Here is a 20,683-nt window from a genome sequence, read left to right on the forward strand (position 1 = left end):
TAAGGAAATAGATTTTGAAAAGAAACTTGCGCAGTACGCCATAATGCGTTGTTGCCAAATTTATACGTTTAATTCCTAGATTCTAGTGTTGCAGTTTGAGAAGCGGAACTTAGCTGTGAATTGCAGTAAGGGTCGAAAACTAATTTCTACAGTAAGTATTCAAGCAGAATTTCATGATTACTTCTTTTATTATCTGGCACCAGTAAGTATATGACACTACCTGGCAACGCTGCACTATTCAAGAAGCTTTTAGCATAGTACAGAGAACACCTAGTGATCCATCTTAAAGAAAAGGACACGGTAAAGCAACGGACACTAACAGGGATACAAACATGCTTTTTCGTTCACATTGTTTCCTAGGATGTATTGAAGAAAGTTCTTTTAAAATCGTATTGGGAAATGAACAAGATCTATTTGAGCTATTTTACTATTGAGAGAAGATTATTGAGAATTAATCAAAATACTATAATATTAAGTTGAATGATTGTTCAGAGACCAACCATATCGACTAAGTGAAGTTTACAACTATTTCATCGCTTTCAAGAACATTTCCGTTTCGTCACTGAATACCAATGTTGATAATAATTCTAATAGATAAAAATGTAATTAATACCAAGCGGACCACTGATGTACCAAAAATTACCAAGCCAAACTTTTGTTGTATGTATATATATATATACCTAATTACATTAGTGTTGCACTTGATTTTCAGTTTTTAGGATTGAATTTTTGTTAATTTTTTATCATTTCTCCTGAAATACAAACTTTCAAGATATCAGAAAACAATTAATCTAGTCTGATGTATTATAAAAGACGTTTGACTTAATATGGACATTTCTTTCACAACTAATTAACCAATGGATGTTCACCGTGAAGTTCATTCTCATAAAGTTCTTTGACATACAATTCAAATAGTAATATTTATTTGTTACAAGATTCAGCAGATTGTAGGACCCAAATCCAATGTTCGTAATGTGTATAGTGCATAAGTAATTAACCTGTGTTTAAGTGTTTATGAAATGCAAAAGATTTTTTTTTTACATTCATCCGGTCTGAACTTCCTTATAATCTTAACATTGATATCCAGTTTAGTCTTAGCATTCATTAACCCATTGTATGTTGGGTTCTGACTCCATATGATGACTTTCTTATAGCACTTTTACGAATTCCATCACAAATAAAAATCTATTTCTAATATGTATTGCTAAACAAAACTTTAGATAATTAGACAATTCTTTATCTCTGACTAGCAGCGTTCACCCCGCTTCGCTGCGGTCACCCTGGAACGCAATAAACTTTGTTACTTAGATAATTTTTACTTTTTCGCTTTCAAGTGATATGATAAAAACCATAGAAGAATGTTAACATTATATCGCCTGTCATTTATGTTAACCCGCCGAGTGACACGGTCATGTGGGTTGCATATAAATACGGTTAGATTTAGCTATGATGAGCTAACAAAGGATTTGTACGTTATGGACACTTGAATGGTCAATTATCTCAAGACACTGGTAATTAAAAATTAAAGTGATATGATAAAAACCATCTAGGGTCCAAATCCTAATAACCCCCCAAAAATAAAAGAAATTGGTTCAGCCGTATTAGCGTGATGAGGTAACAAAGGATTTTGTACGTTCTCTTTTATATATATAGATAACGTTTTTATTTCTATCACATTATGTTATTACCCTACGAAATATAATTTCGAATAGAAAAGTAATGAAACTGATAAAACTTCCTAAAATTAATGTGTAAAATGAAGTTTGCAAGTGTTTCAAAGAAAGACATGTACCTGTTTCAGTAGTATGCATACTTCTTCTCGAAGATTTGTTCTCGGTTACTAATAGTACATCACTCCTCCACTTACTGAAAATACCACTTTCTACAAGCCTTTGAATAAGAATATTCATTCTCGGCAAAAATGGTGAATATTTTGTAAGAAAGAATGAGCCGCAAGCAAATCCTAATTTAGATTTTGCAATATGCACTAGAGGTTGTCCGAATTCTGATTCTAGTTTAGCTTGTTCGTATTGCTGGTTTTCAGTTATGTCCTGTAATATACTATCCCTCTTGAGTGCAACACGTCTTAATCCTTCAACTAGATTGCCTATCGGCTCTGAATGTACCGAGTGTAGTATCCTCTTGTCGCTGTTCTTTAATTTAGCAAGAAACGCTGGAACTCCAATTATAGTTAAACCAGAGTTTGCTATATCTTCAAAAGTATCAATTTCTTTGTAATAATGTGGGTGTAACAGGAAACTTACTAGAGATCCTTGATAACTAGTATTTATAATCATAACACCAACAATAGCTATAAACAAAATGATTTTCAAATATCTATGTTGTGGAAAATTGGGGGCAAAACCACATAAGAATATTGATAATACATACATCACAAGTTTGCTAAGATTACGATCAGTAAATTTTGTTAATATTTTGTACTGGACAATTACTGTACTGGAAATAACATATATGAATGTTACCAAGTATATAATCCATGTTGATACATGAAAAGGAAGAAATATACGCATCCATTGAGGTACCTCGAGGGCTTTAGGACAAACAAACGCAAAAGAACTAAAGAAAAATATTGAAGCATAATCAACGATTTGAAATCTGTTATAGAGTAAGATTTGATTCATTGCTAACATATCGGAAAATGAGGAAGACACTTCTTCAATAGGACCAATCCAAGAACCATTAGGTAATTGTTGATTAACAACTCTATTGCTATATTTCTTGACTAATATGGGAGTAAAATTCATATGAGTTACGATAGTTTCAAATAATCTTCCTGTATATCCAGAAATGTTCAATTTACCATCTTTGTCTTGAGTGATCCAAATGTAAGGTAGAAAATTATATTGACTAACATATAATGGGTAACCATTGACATTTCTGGTTATTTGTTCTAAATTCGGTTCAATATCTTCATCTTTATGATATAAAATATTTATAACGAGACTTGAAGCTCTAGTGTGATTTGTACATATTCCTGTAAATGGACTGTATGACATTGTGCTCATATGTGGATTTGAGTTCCTTATTATACCAGATAATTCATCTATTTCTAATAATATTAAACGAACATTAAGAATTTTTGCTTCCCAAAATGCACCAAAAATTTTACCAATATCTCTTCTAATTTTTTCACTATTTCTTAATATCATATAGTAAGTCCCTCTTTTATTCCAATTTATCGTTTTTCTTGCATACGTTGTAAAGTTGTGAACAGAGGAATAGTCATTTAAGAATAAAATATAACGGTTGCTTTGACTAACTGGTATTCTGCTTGTAGATTTATTTGTTATCTTGTTAAGCTCATAGTAATACATTGGTATGTTCTTGTCACCCATTAGGCGTTGTATGAAAGCACTAGACATATCTCTTACGAATGAGTCAGAAATAATACATGTAATTTCATTGTTGTTCATCCTTCTCCTGAAAATCCACAACAAATCTTCATGTGTATCTTCTAGAAGCGTTGGGTTGACAGCACCAAGTGTCTGAAGAGATGTCAGAGGTTGCATGTAAACAGCAGTTATCATCAAAATCATCAGCATTTTTACTATATGGTTGCAGATTTTGTTTAACATTTTTATTTCTTAAAGAAACCTGAAATTACCATTAAAATATGATTAATTAGAGAAATATTGTTTTTGATTGATTTATTTATACATTTAAAATAACCACATATAAAAAACATTACAACATATTTTTTCGTTCGGCTTGTGAAAACTATATACCCTGTTACTTATAAATGAGATTCAAGAACGCAGTTTTATCTAAAATCTAGGGTAATTATCGTGAGCAGATGGCTAGCGTTCTTGCTTTCGATGCTGAAGTACAGCAATCGATTTCCATGTGAGTGCACTGTGCATGATGTTTGGGCTTTAAACTGTAGATCAATACGATATGCACTTGTAGAGAATAAGAGCAGAATATAATGGTGATATTTGAATAACAGTAGTCCTTGCAGGTAATAAAAGATACTGACCACTGCAGTAAACTTTGTCGCTCTCACTTTTTAAACTGAATCGTATCATGTTGTAATTAAGACTTAAATATTTATTAACGATCTATCAACAACATTATAATAAATATTTTCATTATTATAATAAACCCGTCCCAAGCATCGTCCATTGACTTCAACATAAGAAACTTCTCTTTTACCATATGTCTCGACAGATGTTGAGAAAATAACGTTACATTCTGCTTACTGTTGAAATTTTGCAAAACTATTTTGATAGTTCCTTGAAATCATGAAATTAACTTAACGCGATGTTTTGACGCGTTTTCAGGTGCTGCTTTTTGTGAATGTATTTGGATATCCATTTTGAAGCTCTAAACATTCAGGGCGTCAGATTGCGATGGCGCTTGAAATTTACTAGTCTGGCGCTTAGATAATTTGGGACCAAAATATTTAGGTCTAAGTACGAAATTGGATTTCTGTTGTTATGGTGCCTAGATCAGCAGATTTTTATTCGAGCAATATATAGGTTTATATACAAGGATGAGTGGGAAGCAAGGCCCAATGAAGAGCTTAGTCGTACTATGATGTTAGCATGTTACACGTGGTTTAACTGGGATTGAAAAAAAATCAGCTCCTATTTGGACTACATGAGACGAGGGAAAACTCAAGTAGTTTGTAAATGAATTCGTAAAATGAAGCAATCACAAGAAACTGAAAAAAAAAAAAAAAAACTTTGAAGAGTCAAGGAGGGCGTGCAATGTACAAAAATAGTACAATCAAGGACACTTCATGTTACAGGCAAATACTCTACCATCCATATAAGATAATGATTTATTGCTTCAAAAATATTTTTGCAGATAATCACAAAGTCATATACAGTATATCCCATGGTGTTCAACAGAATTGAATGTTTCCTGAAGACATCTAATAATTTTGTTGTAAATATAATAGACATTAAAATTTTCTAAGTTGAATCGGTGGTGGAAAGAGAGACTATTCCAAAATTAAGATTCCACAATAGCAGTTTCTGTACTACTAAATATTTAAATTCATTACGTTTTTTGGTATTTTGGGAAGTGAAAGATCTTAACATACGTTACAAAGGTCCAATATCAATATTTTGTATAAACATTCTTATTTCCGGTAAGCAGATTGTTTTTTCCTTTTTAAAAAAAAATGCAAAAGTAAAGTGTCACGGGATATTGTTTTTAGTGCTACACAATTCAATTCATATATATATATATATATATATATATATATATATATTTGACAACTCTTTCAGAAAATATTATCTCTAAAATCACTTAATACTTACGCATAAAAAAGCAGAAAAAGAATATTTAATTAAACTATAGACTACGTCTTGGAAAAACAGAAAGTAATGATCTAGCCTTTATATCCAGATTCTTTGTAATTGCAGATTAATATTGACACTTTCACACACTCAGTCTTAAGTATAGAAGAACTTGATTTCAAATTGTGAAGTTGCTTTCGTGTTAGATATTATTTGAATGAAATATAATGATTGTTCTTACTCTTCTTTATAGATTTTTACTTTATTACAAGTTTCAGTGGTTTACTATAGCATCCATTTTCTTTCTGAATTTTGTTTTCTCCTTTTGTGTAGATGGCACAAATTGGATCCCTACGTATATTTGAAATATGTTGTAATATGAGAAAGAATTTTGTTATCAATAAATCATGACTAAAGGGGTCAATACTGTTGAAGGCATTATAAATGAAAATCCCCTTAGCAACGTTTTATGTTTAGTCGAGTCTTGCATAACTATTTGCAATGGAAGGCCAAAAAGCTACAAATATATACTTTAAACATGCTATCATGATCACGAATTGTTATCAGTTACTATTATAACTGCAATTTGTAAAGAGAAATCTCATTAGGAATAGAAATAATAAAATTTGAGGCAAATAGGCGTGTGACCTTTTTGAGGCAAATAGGCACTGTGAATTGTTTATATATTGATAAAACGATATACTTTGTTAATGAACAGTACTTGATAAATGCAATATTGCATGTACCTCTTATTGTGATACACAGCACTGAATATATATATATATATATATATATATATATATATATATATATATATATATGTGTGTGTGTGTGTGTGTGTGTGTGTGTGTTAGAAATGCTATCTTTACTAAGTCTAATATACTTAAATTAGACCATATTCTGAACTGCCAGATTTGCCCCACTACTTCATGTTACTCATTGCCTGGAATGTTTTTGGACTTATTAATTTCTCCCGCTACTCAGTCTGCCTTACGTAATCATTCTGGATGTAATAAACTGATTAATGTACACACATTAATGCAAAATGGATGTAATAACTTCAGTTGCTGCTTTATTACGCTGCAAAAAATACAGTAGGACACTGTACACATTACCCACACTCTTTGAATACCTCCAGATGACACATGTTCACCCCTTGTAGATACTGTGTTCTGCAAGTATATCCCAGATGTATGTACAAAATATGCAAAATATATGTCATCACTTTGTTTTGGAATAGTTTGCCGAGAACTAGTGTTTTAAATGTGTCATACTACCTAGGTAGATACTGTTTTCGGAGAAGGAACGTTTTTGGACACGCGAAGCATGCTTTATAAGCACACACTTGATATATTTGCCCGTCAACATTCGTACTAAAAGTGTTTAAATTCTAGAAAACAAGACATAAAAGCTTTGCTTATAGGAAATCAACACACTGCAGATTGCCGACATCTAGGCACAAAAGTTTTATAAATACAGTATTTTTTAAGATAAAAATCACTCATTTTTCTAAAATTATGTTTATTTTATTCGCGCATGCACATTTTCCTCGAACTAGTTGTGCGCAAATTTACAATATGGATCCATATTAATATTGTCTACGAAGTTATTTTCTTTCTTAAATACTTGATTGCGAAAATAGCCTCAATGTTGTTGTCCCCATTAATCCTCAATCAAACAATTAATCTTTCTTAAATGAAACTATTTTTACTTTCCAACGAAGATAGAAGAGAAAAAATATCGTTATAGTGAAATAAAATCAATTCCATATTTTAGTGGATTTATACGTTTTATGGTCCGTATATTTCAAAAAAGTTATATTTCAATATCCGTCCCTTCCAACATTTTTACTCCCCTGCAAGACAGTGTTGAAATTATCAATACCAAATGTTAAACTTAATTTTTTAAGATTCTCTAAGCTTTTTTAAAAAAAATTCTTCCAACCCCTTGCACTCTACAAAAAACACAATACTTCAGGAAGGAACATTAAGACATAGTTTCTCTTCTGTAAACAATGTTCCCCTAGACAGAACAGTAGAAGGTCCTGGACGGAGGAACTAGGCTCTCTGATGTTTGTAAATTCTTTCATCTGAGCAGCTTTTTCAAACATTTACCACAAAGAACTCTCTTCTGGTTTGTATAATACTTGTAGAACATGAACATGGTAAATTCTACGTTTTTTAAATTTGTTTTTGTAGTGATATCATAAAGAACTCTAAGACACAAATGGATACAAACAGCTTTAAAATTAATGAAATAACATTGGGTAAGAGTGCATGTAAATTAGATTCGGTGATATATTCTCTCTCTAAAGAAACAGAATTAGATTTCATTCATTATTCTGACTAATTACACATTCCTCTACGTTCTAACTGCACAATTTGTAGTACATTTGTAGGTCTAGGTACACATTTCAATGATTTGCAGAAGATGCAGAGTACTGAAAATACCAAGCCTTTCTGGTAAACTTTATAATGTTCTTATTATAAATCAAAGAGTAGTAATATTTGACTACAGAATTGACAAAATAATATATGTCTCGATAATAATGATAGCAAGGCTTACCTAAAGGAATTGTTTATTGTACTACGAAAATAGGAAACGAAATATCTTTTTAATATATTCATTTCAGGCATTTTAAGAGATTTTGAAACTCAAGAGCATTGGTGGTTTTGAATGTTGGAAGAGAGTAATTAAAATTTATTTTTCTTTTTCTTTCGGAAATTATCATTGAGTGGTCCACCTTTGCTAACTCACAACTTTCTATTCGAGTTTAACAAGGTTGCGAGTTGTTTAAATTGTAATTAAATTAAATTGTTTAAATTTCGAGACCATGCTCGTGTTACATGAAACAAGAAAAGGAACTTCCAATATTGAAGATGAGGTTGTTCAAAATAATACATAACTTTGGGAAAGATAAAGGAGTTAAGTTGAGCAGATTTTGAGTTTAACATCCCTTTCAGCAGCAAGCTTATGTGAGACATGAAACTACTGATTAACGTGGAATCCGAACTACATCAACTTCCGCCGGGAATCGAACCCGGGTCTCCTACCCCAAAGGCGTGTATGCTAACCGCTTAGCCACGGAGGACCTCGGAAAGATATAGGAATAACAAAAAGTTTCGGAGGAATATCACGAGTTTTTGAAGAGTAAGGCTAAATCTATAATATTCAATTATTTTGCTTATAGAAATGTTTATACAAGAAAGTCCACAGGTTCTTTTGCATATATACTATTTGATTGATTGACCATTCTTTGCGTTGTTTGCCGAATGAACAATTCCGAAAACCCCTACATATTACCATTTTTTTCTGTTGTGGTAAGTGTTGAAATCCGTAATGGCTAATTTGAATCATTTCCGGCTTGAGTAGAAGATTAAGGAATGTAACGAATCCTATTTTTGGGACAATAAATTGATTGAAGAAAACAGAATTTCGATGTCTTTGATCGTCTTTGCTCTGTAGAAATCAGTATTGAAAACATAAGTAATATTACATTTTACGGTAACCAATTCCGGATTTGGTAGAATGTCATGCTGTGCAAACAACTACTTCCCCTTATCTGTTCCCGTTTATGTTCTATGGTGACAAACATTGAATCCGGATGTGACTAGTTTTAACCACTTTCCATTTTGATAGAGAGTTACCGGACGAAATGGAACCTATTCTTGAGGCGGTGAATTGATTGCGAGAAACTACATCTTGTTATATCTTATCATTTTTTTCCTCATACCTGTTAACAAACGGACAGATGGGCGGCCGGACAAAGACGCTCTGTTATATATACTTCCGATACTTATACCTAGCATAGCTTGAACGTCCAGAAACAACTAGAAGTGGATACCAACTGTTTTCGAAAAGTCATTTCAAACATACCAGACGTTACCCTCATTCGGAAAATTATCAATTCGACACACATTTTAGTCGTTTTGACAGTTTATTTTTCATCTCCCACTCTTTTTGTCGATGAGGATAAACTTGAACATATACGGCTCTGAGATTGCACACATATACGACCCTGAAAACTATGAATTACACACTAATATCGCTCATAAATTAAACATAACTTTCTTACAAGGCTGTCTGTATTCTTTATTATAAATTAACGAGAAATGTAACAGTTTCGGAAGTATATCACTTCCTTCTTCAGACTACTATTTCAATTTAAATCATAGATAACATAACATAATTTGTTATCTCTACCAATCAAGAATCATCTTTTTCATTAAAATTCAAAATATATGCCCATTGTTGTGACAATTTTAAACTCTTAACAGAAATAATACATTGTTACCCAATCTTTATATTTCTTTTAATATATATTAACTAAATTAAATACTAATTAACTATCTAAATATAGAAATTTTCTACCTAATATTGAATACTAAATTTTCTACCTGAATATTGATTACTAATTAACTACGTGAATATTGAAAAACATATAAATAAAATTTAACCCTATATTGTCCTTATATTCTACTTTTCTTCTTTCTTCTTTCTTCTCTTTTCAAAATGGCCTCCCATCCTTCATTAATACTCAAACCACTATTCAAGTTCATAGCTTTAACGTACACTTCTTTTATCCTCTTCGCTTCTTTCCACTTCCTAACCAGTTGTCTCCCTTCATATTCCAATATTTTCTCTCCTTCCCAGTTTACTTCATGGCCTGTTTCCTCTACGTGCTTGTAAATGGCATTCGTGTCTCTCTTCAATCTTACATCATCTTTATGCTGTTTTAAACGTTCTTGCATTCTCTTCTTGGTTTCTCCTATATACAACTTATCACACATCCCACACGGTACTTCATATATCACTTCCTTAAGAAACCAAGAAGAGAATGCAAGAACGTTTAAAACAGCATAAAGATGATGTAATATTGAAGAGAGACACGAATGCCATTTACAAGCACGTAGAGGAAACAGGCCATGAAGTAAACTGGGAAGAAGCGAAAATATTGGAATATGAAGGGAGACAACTGATTAGGAAGTGGAAAGAAGCGAAGAGGATAAAAGAAGTGTACGTTAAAGCTATGAACTTGAATAGTGGTTTGAGTATTAATGAAGAATGGGAGGACATTTTGAAAAGAGAAGAAAGAAGAAAGAAGAAAAGTAGAATATAAGGACAATATAGGGTTAAATTTTATTTATATGTTTTTCAATATTCACGTAGTTAATTAGTAATCAATATTCAGGTAGAAAATTTAGTATTCAATATTAGGTAGAAAATTTCTATATTTAGATAGTTAATTAGTATTTAATTTAGTTAATATATATTAAAAGAAATATAAAGATTGGGTAACAATGTATTATTTCTGTTAAGAGTTTAAAATTGTCACAACAATGGGCATATATTTTGAATTTTAATGAAAAAGATGATTCTTGATTGGTAGAGATAACAAATTATGTTATGTTATCTATGATTTCAGTTGAAATAGTAGTCTGAAGAAGGAAGTGATATACTTCCGAAACTGTTACATTTCTCGTTAATTTATAATAAAGAATACAGACAGCCTTGTAAGAAAGTTATGTTTAATTTATGTTTAAGATGGACACAAGGCCTTTTTATAATAATATCGCTCATTTAGATAATTATTGTTTGTCTTCTCTTCCCTCCCCTAGGAGTGTAGGAGGCTCTTACTCCAACTGGGATTTCACTTTGCATTTACATATACCGTAACTGTCACCAATTAACTTAGGGACACCGGAAAAGTGGATTTGATACCAATGTAAGCCATTGTAAATTATTTTTACATGTCTCCATCTCCACTTTCTGGAATACTAATGGGGCTGATTTGAACAGCATCGAAAGTTTCACTATTCATCTCAGCAATCCCGAAACCTACGAATTAGACACTAACATCAGTCGCTTTCCAATCACTTTTGTATATCGTCTCTTCTACTCCCCTTAGGTGGGTTAAACCTAATTCAGGGGTTAAACTTGCACTTAACCTTGTTGGTCCCAGCGTCCCGCACAGGAGGACATATAATATAGCCATGTTATTCTTTCTTTACAACTTTAAAATCAGACTTCCAATATTGAAAACTGTTTACAGGGCATCATCCATTTATGATCATCCACTGTAAACAGTTTTCAATGTTGCCAGTTTGATTTTAAAGTTATAAAGAAAGGATAATATTGTCATATTTTATATCCCCTGTGGAAGACTCCGGGACGGACATGGTTAAAAGGGAATAGTAGCTGTCACTAATCATCTCATGGACCCCGAAAACTATAGATTCGATACTAATATCGATCATTTTCGATCAGTTTTACATATCTTTCCCACCCACTCCCCAACAATAACCACGATAACTTTTTGTAGACTGTAACACGTGTACAAAGTTTGGATAAAATTGTTCCATGTGTTCTACAATTATGCTGGAACACATACACCTACGAATACATCCATTTTTATATGTATATGAAAATGTGTATATACATATGTCGGAAAAGAGCTGATATTTAATAAAAACAAGAAAACGATAAGAAAAGAAATGTATTGTGATTGATATGAAAGTACATACAATAGCTATTTTTATTTTATTTTATTTTATTTCTTTTCGATGTAGTCACCATCAGGGGCGGATCCAGCATCGACTTTTGGGGGGAGCGGTGGGATGTAATACTGCTACTTAGTGGTACTTTTAAGAAATTCAAACTCTCGGATGTGATTTATTTATATATAAAAAGAAAATTTCCTCTTTTAGGGGGGCGATCGCCCCAATCGTTCCCCTGGATACACCTGTGGTCATCATAAACTTCCAGACATTTTGGTATCGTGCAGGGCCGGCGCTAGAAGTTTTGCCGCCCTGGGCGGTACTTTCATATGACGCCCCTTTATTGTTTTCTTTCTCAAATTTTGCCGCCCCTATATTCTTTTCTTTTTTCAAATTTTGCCGCCCATCAGACTTGCCGCCCTGGGCGGTGGCACGGCTCGACCCCCCCTCGCGCCGGCCCTGGTATAGTGGCGCAAGCTTCCATTTACCCTCTCTGTAACCATCTGCCACCTGAGAGTGCATTAAGTCCAGAGCTGATATCTTGAGCACTTCACTGCCACTAAAAAGCTTCGATGCGAAGGTCAGGCGAAGTCACTTTTTCAGGCGAAGAAAACAATAATAGATCGATGGGATGCTTGAACAATTCTCATCGAAATCTTTGAATTGTCTGAACATTACGAGTAACTACGTACGGGCGGTTATTTTCATGGATCAGAAGAATTATCGAATGTAGCATTTCTTTCTGCTGATCTACTGAAATTGGTCGTCCTGGTTCCAAGGACTTTTACATGTTTTACAGCCTCTTTTGTCCTAATAGAAGCATGATTAACCTTTATTAGTCCACCACGATTTGTGAACTGATAGTATCGGTTTGAATTGAGGAGCGTTTTCTCAAAACTCTATAGAGCACAAAACATCTTTTTTTACAGGCATTGTATTTTTGTTATTATTGTACATAATCTCTATCGAATTCTGACAAAACGCTCATGATTTAGTATTCTATACACATGGAACATTTCGAGATTTGCCAAATCAGACTTCACAGCTTGATTGGTAGCATAAAAAGCATACTTATACCATATATATATCTCCATTTCTCAAAATTTGCTCTATCAAGTTTTGAAAAAAAAAAAACGGTTCTGAATTCTTCGTTTCGGAGAAACAGAGCGCCGCCATTGCATTGACTATTGGTTCGACTGACCAATGGTGTATGATATCCAGGTTTCATCTCCCTTTACTATGTGAGAAAAGAGGTCATCCTCCCAGCGGTCCCCAAAATTAGGTGCAACTATCACTCTTTGTTCTTTGTGAGCACCTGTCAGTAATTTTTTTGCACCCTCCTAGCCAACAGTTTGTGATAACCCAGCTTGTCAATTATAATTAGATGCACGTTTTTTGCAGACACTTTTGGAAACTCTTTGGTGAGTTCAGTTATTGTAAATTGGCGATTGTATCGGACTTACTTGTTATCGTATAGGCCTTCCACTACGCTCATCGTCATGAACATTTGAAGGTCTTTCTCGAAAGTCTCTGCACTATTGTTTGACTTTCCCTTCACTCGTTATTGTCAGTCTACAAATGACACACCATTCCCGTGGATGTCAGCTACATTCCGTCCGTTGGCATTCAGAAATCGTATAACAAATCTCACTTCAAATTTTTTTGCGGAATTTGTATTACGGCATGTATTTCACCTCACTCCTACATACACGTTCGCAATTGCCTTTGATATTATATAGCTTTGATGAGGTAGGAACTGCTGAAAAAAGCTCTGAGATAATCAGGTTGAAATAAGAGGATTGAAAACGTACAAGGAACGCATATACAACATATACCAGTATATACCAATAATTAAGTTTCAGAGTAGGAAAAATTAAACAAATTAGAAGTATAATTAAATGAAGAGGTTTCGCAATGAAGACAATTTTTGAGTAGGACGTAGAATATGTTAAAAAGCTTGGAAATGATATGGAACTTTGTAAGGAAACGAGAAAAGAAAAGACTTAACCTGTTGAAAATTTGAAAGAATATTGTGAATAACATAGAATGAAAATAAATGATTTAAAGGTGAAAGATAGATGAATAAAATAATTGTGTCAAGTGAAAAAGCAAAAGAGGGAAATAGAACAGGTCACTAGTTGTCGCTATCTAGACAGGTTTAATTTCCAAGTTCGAGTGTATAATATAAACAAAAATTATGGCGATATAAATACTTAAGAAGAAGAAAATTCTTTTGAGAATTTTATTTTTCTTGAGAGTCTTGAATAAAGGATTAAGAAGAAGACCATGCTAAGATCATGATAACATACGTGGTGGAAAAAGAAACTAAGCAAGGCGAAAGAAGCTACAATTGTTAAACAGTAATAAAACGGAAGATTACTTGTTAAGAACACTTTTATATAGCGCAATGATCACCAAACAGTCGATCATGAGATACTACTAAGTAGTAGCTCGCGGGGGGCACTTTCGGTAGGTTGCGTTAATGTTCCGCTTGGCTAACCTTAATCTCTCCACTGGGCTGACATTAGTGACAAAGGGCGCTGACCACAACAACTGCTTGTTTCTCCCTCCCAACTGCCAATGTCAGCTTCATCTTACAGTTGATTGTGTACGTGTGGGGTTGTGCACGTTATGTTTTCCTGTGTATATTAGACATTTGCTAACTTGGTAAGTTTGATTTCATTAGGCGCGCACCCAGACATTTTTGTTCAGAAGAAAAGGAAATGAAATGAAATTATTGAGTTTTACGTCCCACGATTATGCCGGTTAGGCCAAAGGAGACGGTGATTATGAGAAATGAATGAAATGGTGGAATGAAGACAGTGGGAGGAAACGAGAGAAAGCCGAGGAAAAACACGCACACGGTGTTTGTCCACCACAAAGTTCACTTGGCAGTACATGCTTGGAGCGCGCATTTGAATACTACAGAACACTACGCCTGTGTAGTATTGAACGGGCATTATTCTGCACTTAAAAATACGATAAGTAATTGTAAAATACTTCCATCTATATTTTCAGAAGAAAAGGGATAGAACTAGACTGTTTTTATAAGAAAAACAGTAGAGATGAAGTATAGGACAAGCCTGTATCCAGGGGAGTCTAGGGAGCAGCCCCTCACCAAAATTTCGCTAGTCTCCTAAAATTTTCACTGTAGGCTTGTAAATTAACTATAATATGATGATGAACTATAATATGGTTGGATCGCTCCCCCCCCCCCTAACTTCAGCCGGGCCTTTCCTACATTTTTCAACTGACTATCGGCTTGGTATAGGATCAAATGTTCATGCCACGTCAATCATTTCCGTGTTAAATAAGTATTGTTTTACTGAGAAAGTGTACAAATGTATGTTGAGTTAGGATGTTTTGAGGCGGATTCAAACCCAGTGGCATCCACTGTGAGTGCGGCCCTGAAGTAGACTATAGTAAGGAAGTTATAATCAAAACTAACTTTAAAGACAGACTTACCGTCTACAGTCAACAAGAAATTTCTCAATAATAATGCTCAGTCCACCTAACTAGTCTCTAATAATTATTCTCTTCTACACTATGAATATCGAATAATAAATATGTAATAATAAATGAGGTTATAAGAACCAAATGTCGTGCATGAAAGACAATTAATGAATAGTTTATAATATTTGACATATTTTCATTTCAATAGCGTATACCTCCGCAAAGTAAACATCAATGCCATTAATATTTTCTGAAATAGACAAAAAGGTACCGGTATTACTACAAATAAAAATAAAATTCATTTCCTCAAATATAATATTCATTTGTGTACGAAGTATTGATGACTTGAAAGAAGAAAAGGACTTAGATCCATTTCAGATATACATAGTTGTACGTATATCATGCACTTTTGTGTACTAGAGACTAAATTATACGTTATTTTTTAATTTTTTATTCAGTCAATAAATCGTTGGTAGCAGTGTCTGGTGAAGAGTGTGTTTTATTGATTAGACACTAGCTTTTATTCAGACTCTAGGACTCCATACGAGAAAAGTATACAGAAGTTTCGGAAATGAAGATAGCCATTTGTATAGTAAGATATTGCGTCCAACGTCCTACCTAGTCATGTTATCTTTTGAATGATTGAAATTATACTATGTTGAATTTTAAATAAGGTTATAGGCAGTAGTGCAATTTCAGATTTGGATTGGGAGGAAGATCCCTTGATATAAGTAAAATTTCGCGTTTTTCACTGACTTACTACTATTCTATTGATAAAATCTATATAAATCTCAAACTCAGGGGAAGCAAATGCTCCTCCCTGCCACCCCTAAATGACGCTCCTGGTTATAGGTAGCGTTATAACCGTAACGTCATCTTAAAATCTAAACAAATGAATTTTCGTTTCACTGTTGTAAATTTAAGTTAGACTTCCAAACTTTGCGAATCGAATATTAAAAGTAGATCTATACCTCTTCTAGTCTTAGTAGAGAGAGAGAGAGAAAGAGAGAGCAGAATATTTTCTTAAGGCCTTGAATCGATTCCAAAAATCCAATTCTCGTTATCTATTATCATTTTTCTTCTGCAGCAATCAACTTTAAAACTACAAACTGTAGATTTCTAGCACTCCCGGTTTTCATACAGGGTAATTGCAGGAGATTGAAACTATTCTTGTGACGCTGAATTCATTACAAAAACAAAAAAAGACGCTTTTCGATATCTTATACCGTTTTCGCTTTATGAAGATCAATAACGCAGCTCGAAGTACGAGGGCAGATCTGAAAGTAAGGTTACAGAACCTGCAGTGAAACGTGTATATATATTATTTCATACAACCAATACAGCCAACAGATAATGCATACATTACGTTATTTTTCGACATAGTCTTTATATCGGTTGAGGAATTTCTTGTATCGTGGGATGAATTTGAAGATTCTTTCCTGACTAAAGTCGTGTCTTTACGTGTTCAGCCACGCTGTCACGAAGTGTTTCATCTCCTCGTCTGACGCGAAGCAACTGCTCCCTAGGTACTCTTTCGAGTGCGGGAATAGGTGAAAGTCACTTGGAGCGAGTATGGGCTGTAGGGAGGATAAACGATGATTTCCCAGTGAAACTAGTTCAACAGCATTATAGTCTTCTGGCCTGTATGTTGGTGCACGTTGTCGTAAAGGAAGATGGCGCCTTCGGTGAGAAGTCCTGGCCTTAAACCTCTGCCAGCTGCTGGTGAGTTTTAGCCGCGGTTACATACGTATTTAACTCATAGAAATCGAATAACTGAATGGACTTCTTCGCTAGAATAGTTTTCGAAACGAGTCGCCATTTGTGTTTTCCTACAACTAGCTCCGTAGGTGATGAGTGATTGAAAGTCGTACAGTTCCCAACTCCATGTAGTAAAAATTACCACACACTCCTGATTCGTCTAAAACAGATGGAACTCCAGAAATCTCAACCTTGTGACATTAGTTTCTAATCCTCCTTCGTATTAGTAAATTTGGAATACTTTCGTGTTCGGTAGAGTGTTTCGGATGATAATAATATATATTCCTCAAACTCTAAATCGACTATACAGAAAAGTTTGTTTCTATCTGTTACCGTATTAGTTCTACAGCCATTAACGTTGATACGTGAAGTGGAAAATTTTGGCCATTTCCAGTTTGAATAAAGCGGTTAACGGAGGAGATGAAACACATTCCAGAAAAGCGAAATGGATTCCACAAAATGTTTCTTCATATCTTTTACCGCTTTTCCTCAGTGGAAATCAGTATTGAAAGTGGAAGTAAATATCGATCTTTTCCGATTTTGGTGTTCTAGGTGGTGGTGATATGTTTTCTTGAGATACTAAATCGATTGGAGTAAACCACTTTTGCTTTCCGAGTACCCCCTTTTTTTTTTACCACTGCGATAATCGTTAAAATAGGAAATGGTTGATTTCTATCACTTCTGATATTAATAAAAATATAACGAAAAAGATGGAACGCATTCTTGAGACGAAGAATCGACTGCAAGATACTGCTTCTGGATATATTATACTGTTTTTGTTTTATAGAAAGCAGTATAGAAACCATAATTAGTAGTTAATTTTAACCGCTTCCGGTTTCAGTAAGTGTTGAGAGTTCTGATGGTATCTTCTCTTGAGATGATGAATCGATTACAGATAACTCCTTGTTGCTATAAATTGGCAGTTAATTTAAGGTGATAAACGTTAAAAACTGTAAATGTTATTTTAAATCACTTCAGGTTTGAATAGTGGGGTTCCGTAGAGACGAAACCTGTTGCTGGATCTTAAATCGATTATAATATACTGCTTCTTGATATCTCTTAATGCTTTTGTTCTGATACTTGTGGACGGATGGGTGTATATAACCGCTTAAGACATCCAACATTTTTATATAACACATTTTGGGTCTAATGATAATAGTTGTGCTCGTGAATAGTTGTGCAGTTTGTGCAATAGACAGCAAACAACAATCTAGGTGCTCGTGTGGGATCTTTTTTTAAAAGTAATTGTGAATGATAAGGTTTTAACGTTGGAAGTCGGCAATAATCCAACTTAACTACGTTACATAAAGGCCAATGAACGACAGTTCACTTTATAAATTGATAATTCTACACATAAACAATTACCATCAATGCATAATTTTGCTAATGTCAAAATCGGATATATAAAAAAAAATAGTCTTGAAATGGAATAAAATTTAAGAAATTATAAATGTTATAGGAAAAGATCAGAAAAAAGCAAGAATAAGTAAAAGAGTAAAGCAAACATGTGGACTTTTATCTGTCCTGTTCAACGTCTATATAGAAGAGGTTATGAAAGAAATCTTTGATAAAAACGAGAAAGGCGTAAAAGTAAATGGCCAGGTTTTAAACACAATAAAGTTTGTTGATGACATGGCACTGATAGCGAAGAACGAAAATGACTTGCAAGGAGCAATTCCAAACTTGAACGACCATCTGGAAAAAATGAAAATGAGAATAAATAAGAAGTAAACCAAAGTGATAAAGTGAGCAAGAGCAGGACAGGAAGAGATAAACATATGACTAGATGGAGAGAAAATCGAAGACTAAGACGTTCCTCTGATTAGGACGTCTGATATTCTCGGACGGAAAAAGTGAAAAAGACGTAATTTCTGGAATAGCTCAGGCTAAACAAGCATTCAATAGTAAAAGAGGGCTACTAACATCAAGAAATGTGTCGTTGGACGTTCGTAAAAGATTTATTAAGACACTGGTATGGAGCGTGACGCTTTATGGATCAGAGACGTGGACATTGAGAAAAGTTGAAATATCCAAGCTCGAAGCATTTGAATTGTGGTGTTGGCATACTAAAAAAGGCAATGGAGGAGGTTAGATAATGAAGATAATAGGAAGAAGGAGTGCTTGGTCATCTTATTCAGCACTCCGATTGGAAAACCGTGCTGATAGAGGGAAAGACAGAAGGAAAACCAGGAAGAGAAAGACTAAGAATGGAATATCTAGATGCAGTTACGAAACAGAGAGCTTATCAAAGTATAAAACTGCTTTTCCAAGGAAGAGAAAAGTTTTAAAATTTCCATGTTGCCCACCAACTATGGTTGAAGTGAACAAGAAGATGATCAACGACAAAACAAACGCGCTGAAAGGGCTAAAGAGAAAAGTAAGAGTGTAAGTAACGAAATAGAAAATGGGCAATAAAAATAAGTAAAAAAAAAATAAAATAAAGTTCGGTTTATCACAAAATTTCATTACAACAGTTTCACAGTATTTTAATTATTCCAATTCCACGTATATGAAAGAAAATTTGGCAATTGAAACCAATGTTAACATCTTTAACGTTGCTAATATTGTAAATCTATCCTAAAAGTTCTATGAAACTTCGGGAAATTCTATGAGAATGTGCCGAATACTCAGTGAGAGATAATATATTCTTAACCATACGGAATGTCACCGCCACAAATTATATATAGAGGTGTGAGATAGAAATATTTGATACACAGGCTTGACACGATCATATTTTTTCGAAACGAGGTCCTCCATTTGTTCACAATAAGATTAATAGAATGAAAGTTTCTTTTATTATTATTTTTCCTTGTTTCTATCCAATTGGTAACGAGTCTCATTCATTGGACAAAATAACTACAGAAAAGACAGGACCAGAAAACGTTATGTCATTGTCTTTTCTTCATGGCGTAGAACTTTTCTTGTTGTATCTCGTATATAGTTAAAATTAAGTGGTAATGTAATCTCGAAAACCTAATGTTTCCCTTTGGGTGTCAGTCAGGTTCTCTTGAACACAATTTTCTATGTACCGTTATATTACTGGAAATTGGTCGTTGAATTTTCAAAAAACTAATTTAGAAAAACAAGAAATATGATTTACTCAGGACCGGATTAAGAGACTTAGATGTCCTAAGCACATAAAAATTTTGTTATGCCATATATATGTAATTCAAAATATAAACAGTAATAAACCGTAAAATACAATTTTATTTACTGAAATTAAACCGAACTTACAGTAAGATAAAAATGATGTTTATTTCTAGATACTGTACTTTATATATATTTAAAAAGTTCTTTTCATACTTCTTAATTGCAAAGTTTATCAGATCCTCAATCATTACTACATTAGTACAGAAGTATTATTTTTATTTTTGCCGAAGAAGTTGTGAACTAGAGTGTGTGTGTGTGTGTGTGTTTGTGTGTGGGGGGGGAGTGTGTGTGTGGGGGGGGGTTGTTTTTATTTTTACACGGGGTCGGCAACGAAAATGAAGTTGAGCGGGCGTAGAAACATGCTTTAGTATTCTGTGCTTGCAACAGGAATACCATTGTCCGAGTCGAGTTGTGTACATGGAGTAGGAGTAAGGTTAAATGGCTGCCATAACACAAAATCCTACCACAAGTGAAATCATATCTGACACATGGTTTCTGAACATCAAGGGATAGCATGCAGCTGACATTCATTTGAAATTTCTGGAAAAGTGTGAAAAT

The 20,683-nt window shown here is 33.8% G+C and overlaps 1 protein-coding gene across 1 annotated transcript; it reads right to left on the bottom strand.

The window, feature by feature from the left end:
- Positions 1-1,676: 1,676 nt before the first annotated feature.
- Positions 1,677-3,563, bottom strand: LOC145672515 (uncharacterized). The gene has a single exon (XM_081741677.1). The coding sequence runs from the start codon at positions 3,561-3,563 to the stop codon at positions 1,677-1,679; it is 1,887 nt and encodes a 628-aa protein (XP_081597803.1).
- Positions 3,564-20,683: the final 17,120 nt, after the last annotated feature.

Source organism: Thermobia domestica, chromosome 16 (assembly GCF_964235325.1).
Source record: "Thermobia domestica chromosome 16, izTheDome1.hap1.1, whole genome shotgun sequence".
Taxonomy (NCBI): Eukaryota; Metazoa; Arthropoda; class Insecta; order Zygentoma; family Lepismatidae; genus Thermobia; species Thermobia domestica.

What these genes read in the sequence shown, in the direction of transcription:
- LOC145672515 (XM_081741677.1), bottom strand. Translation starts at nt 3,563, where the DNA reads ATGCTGATGATTTTGATGATAACTGCTGTTTACATGCAACCTCTGACA.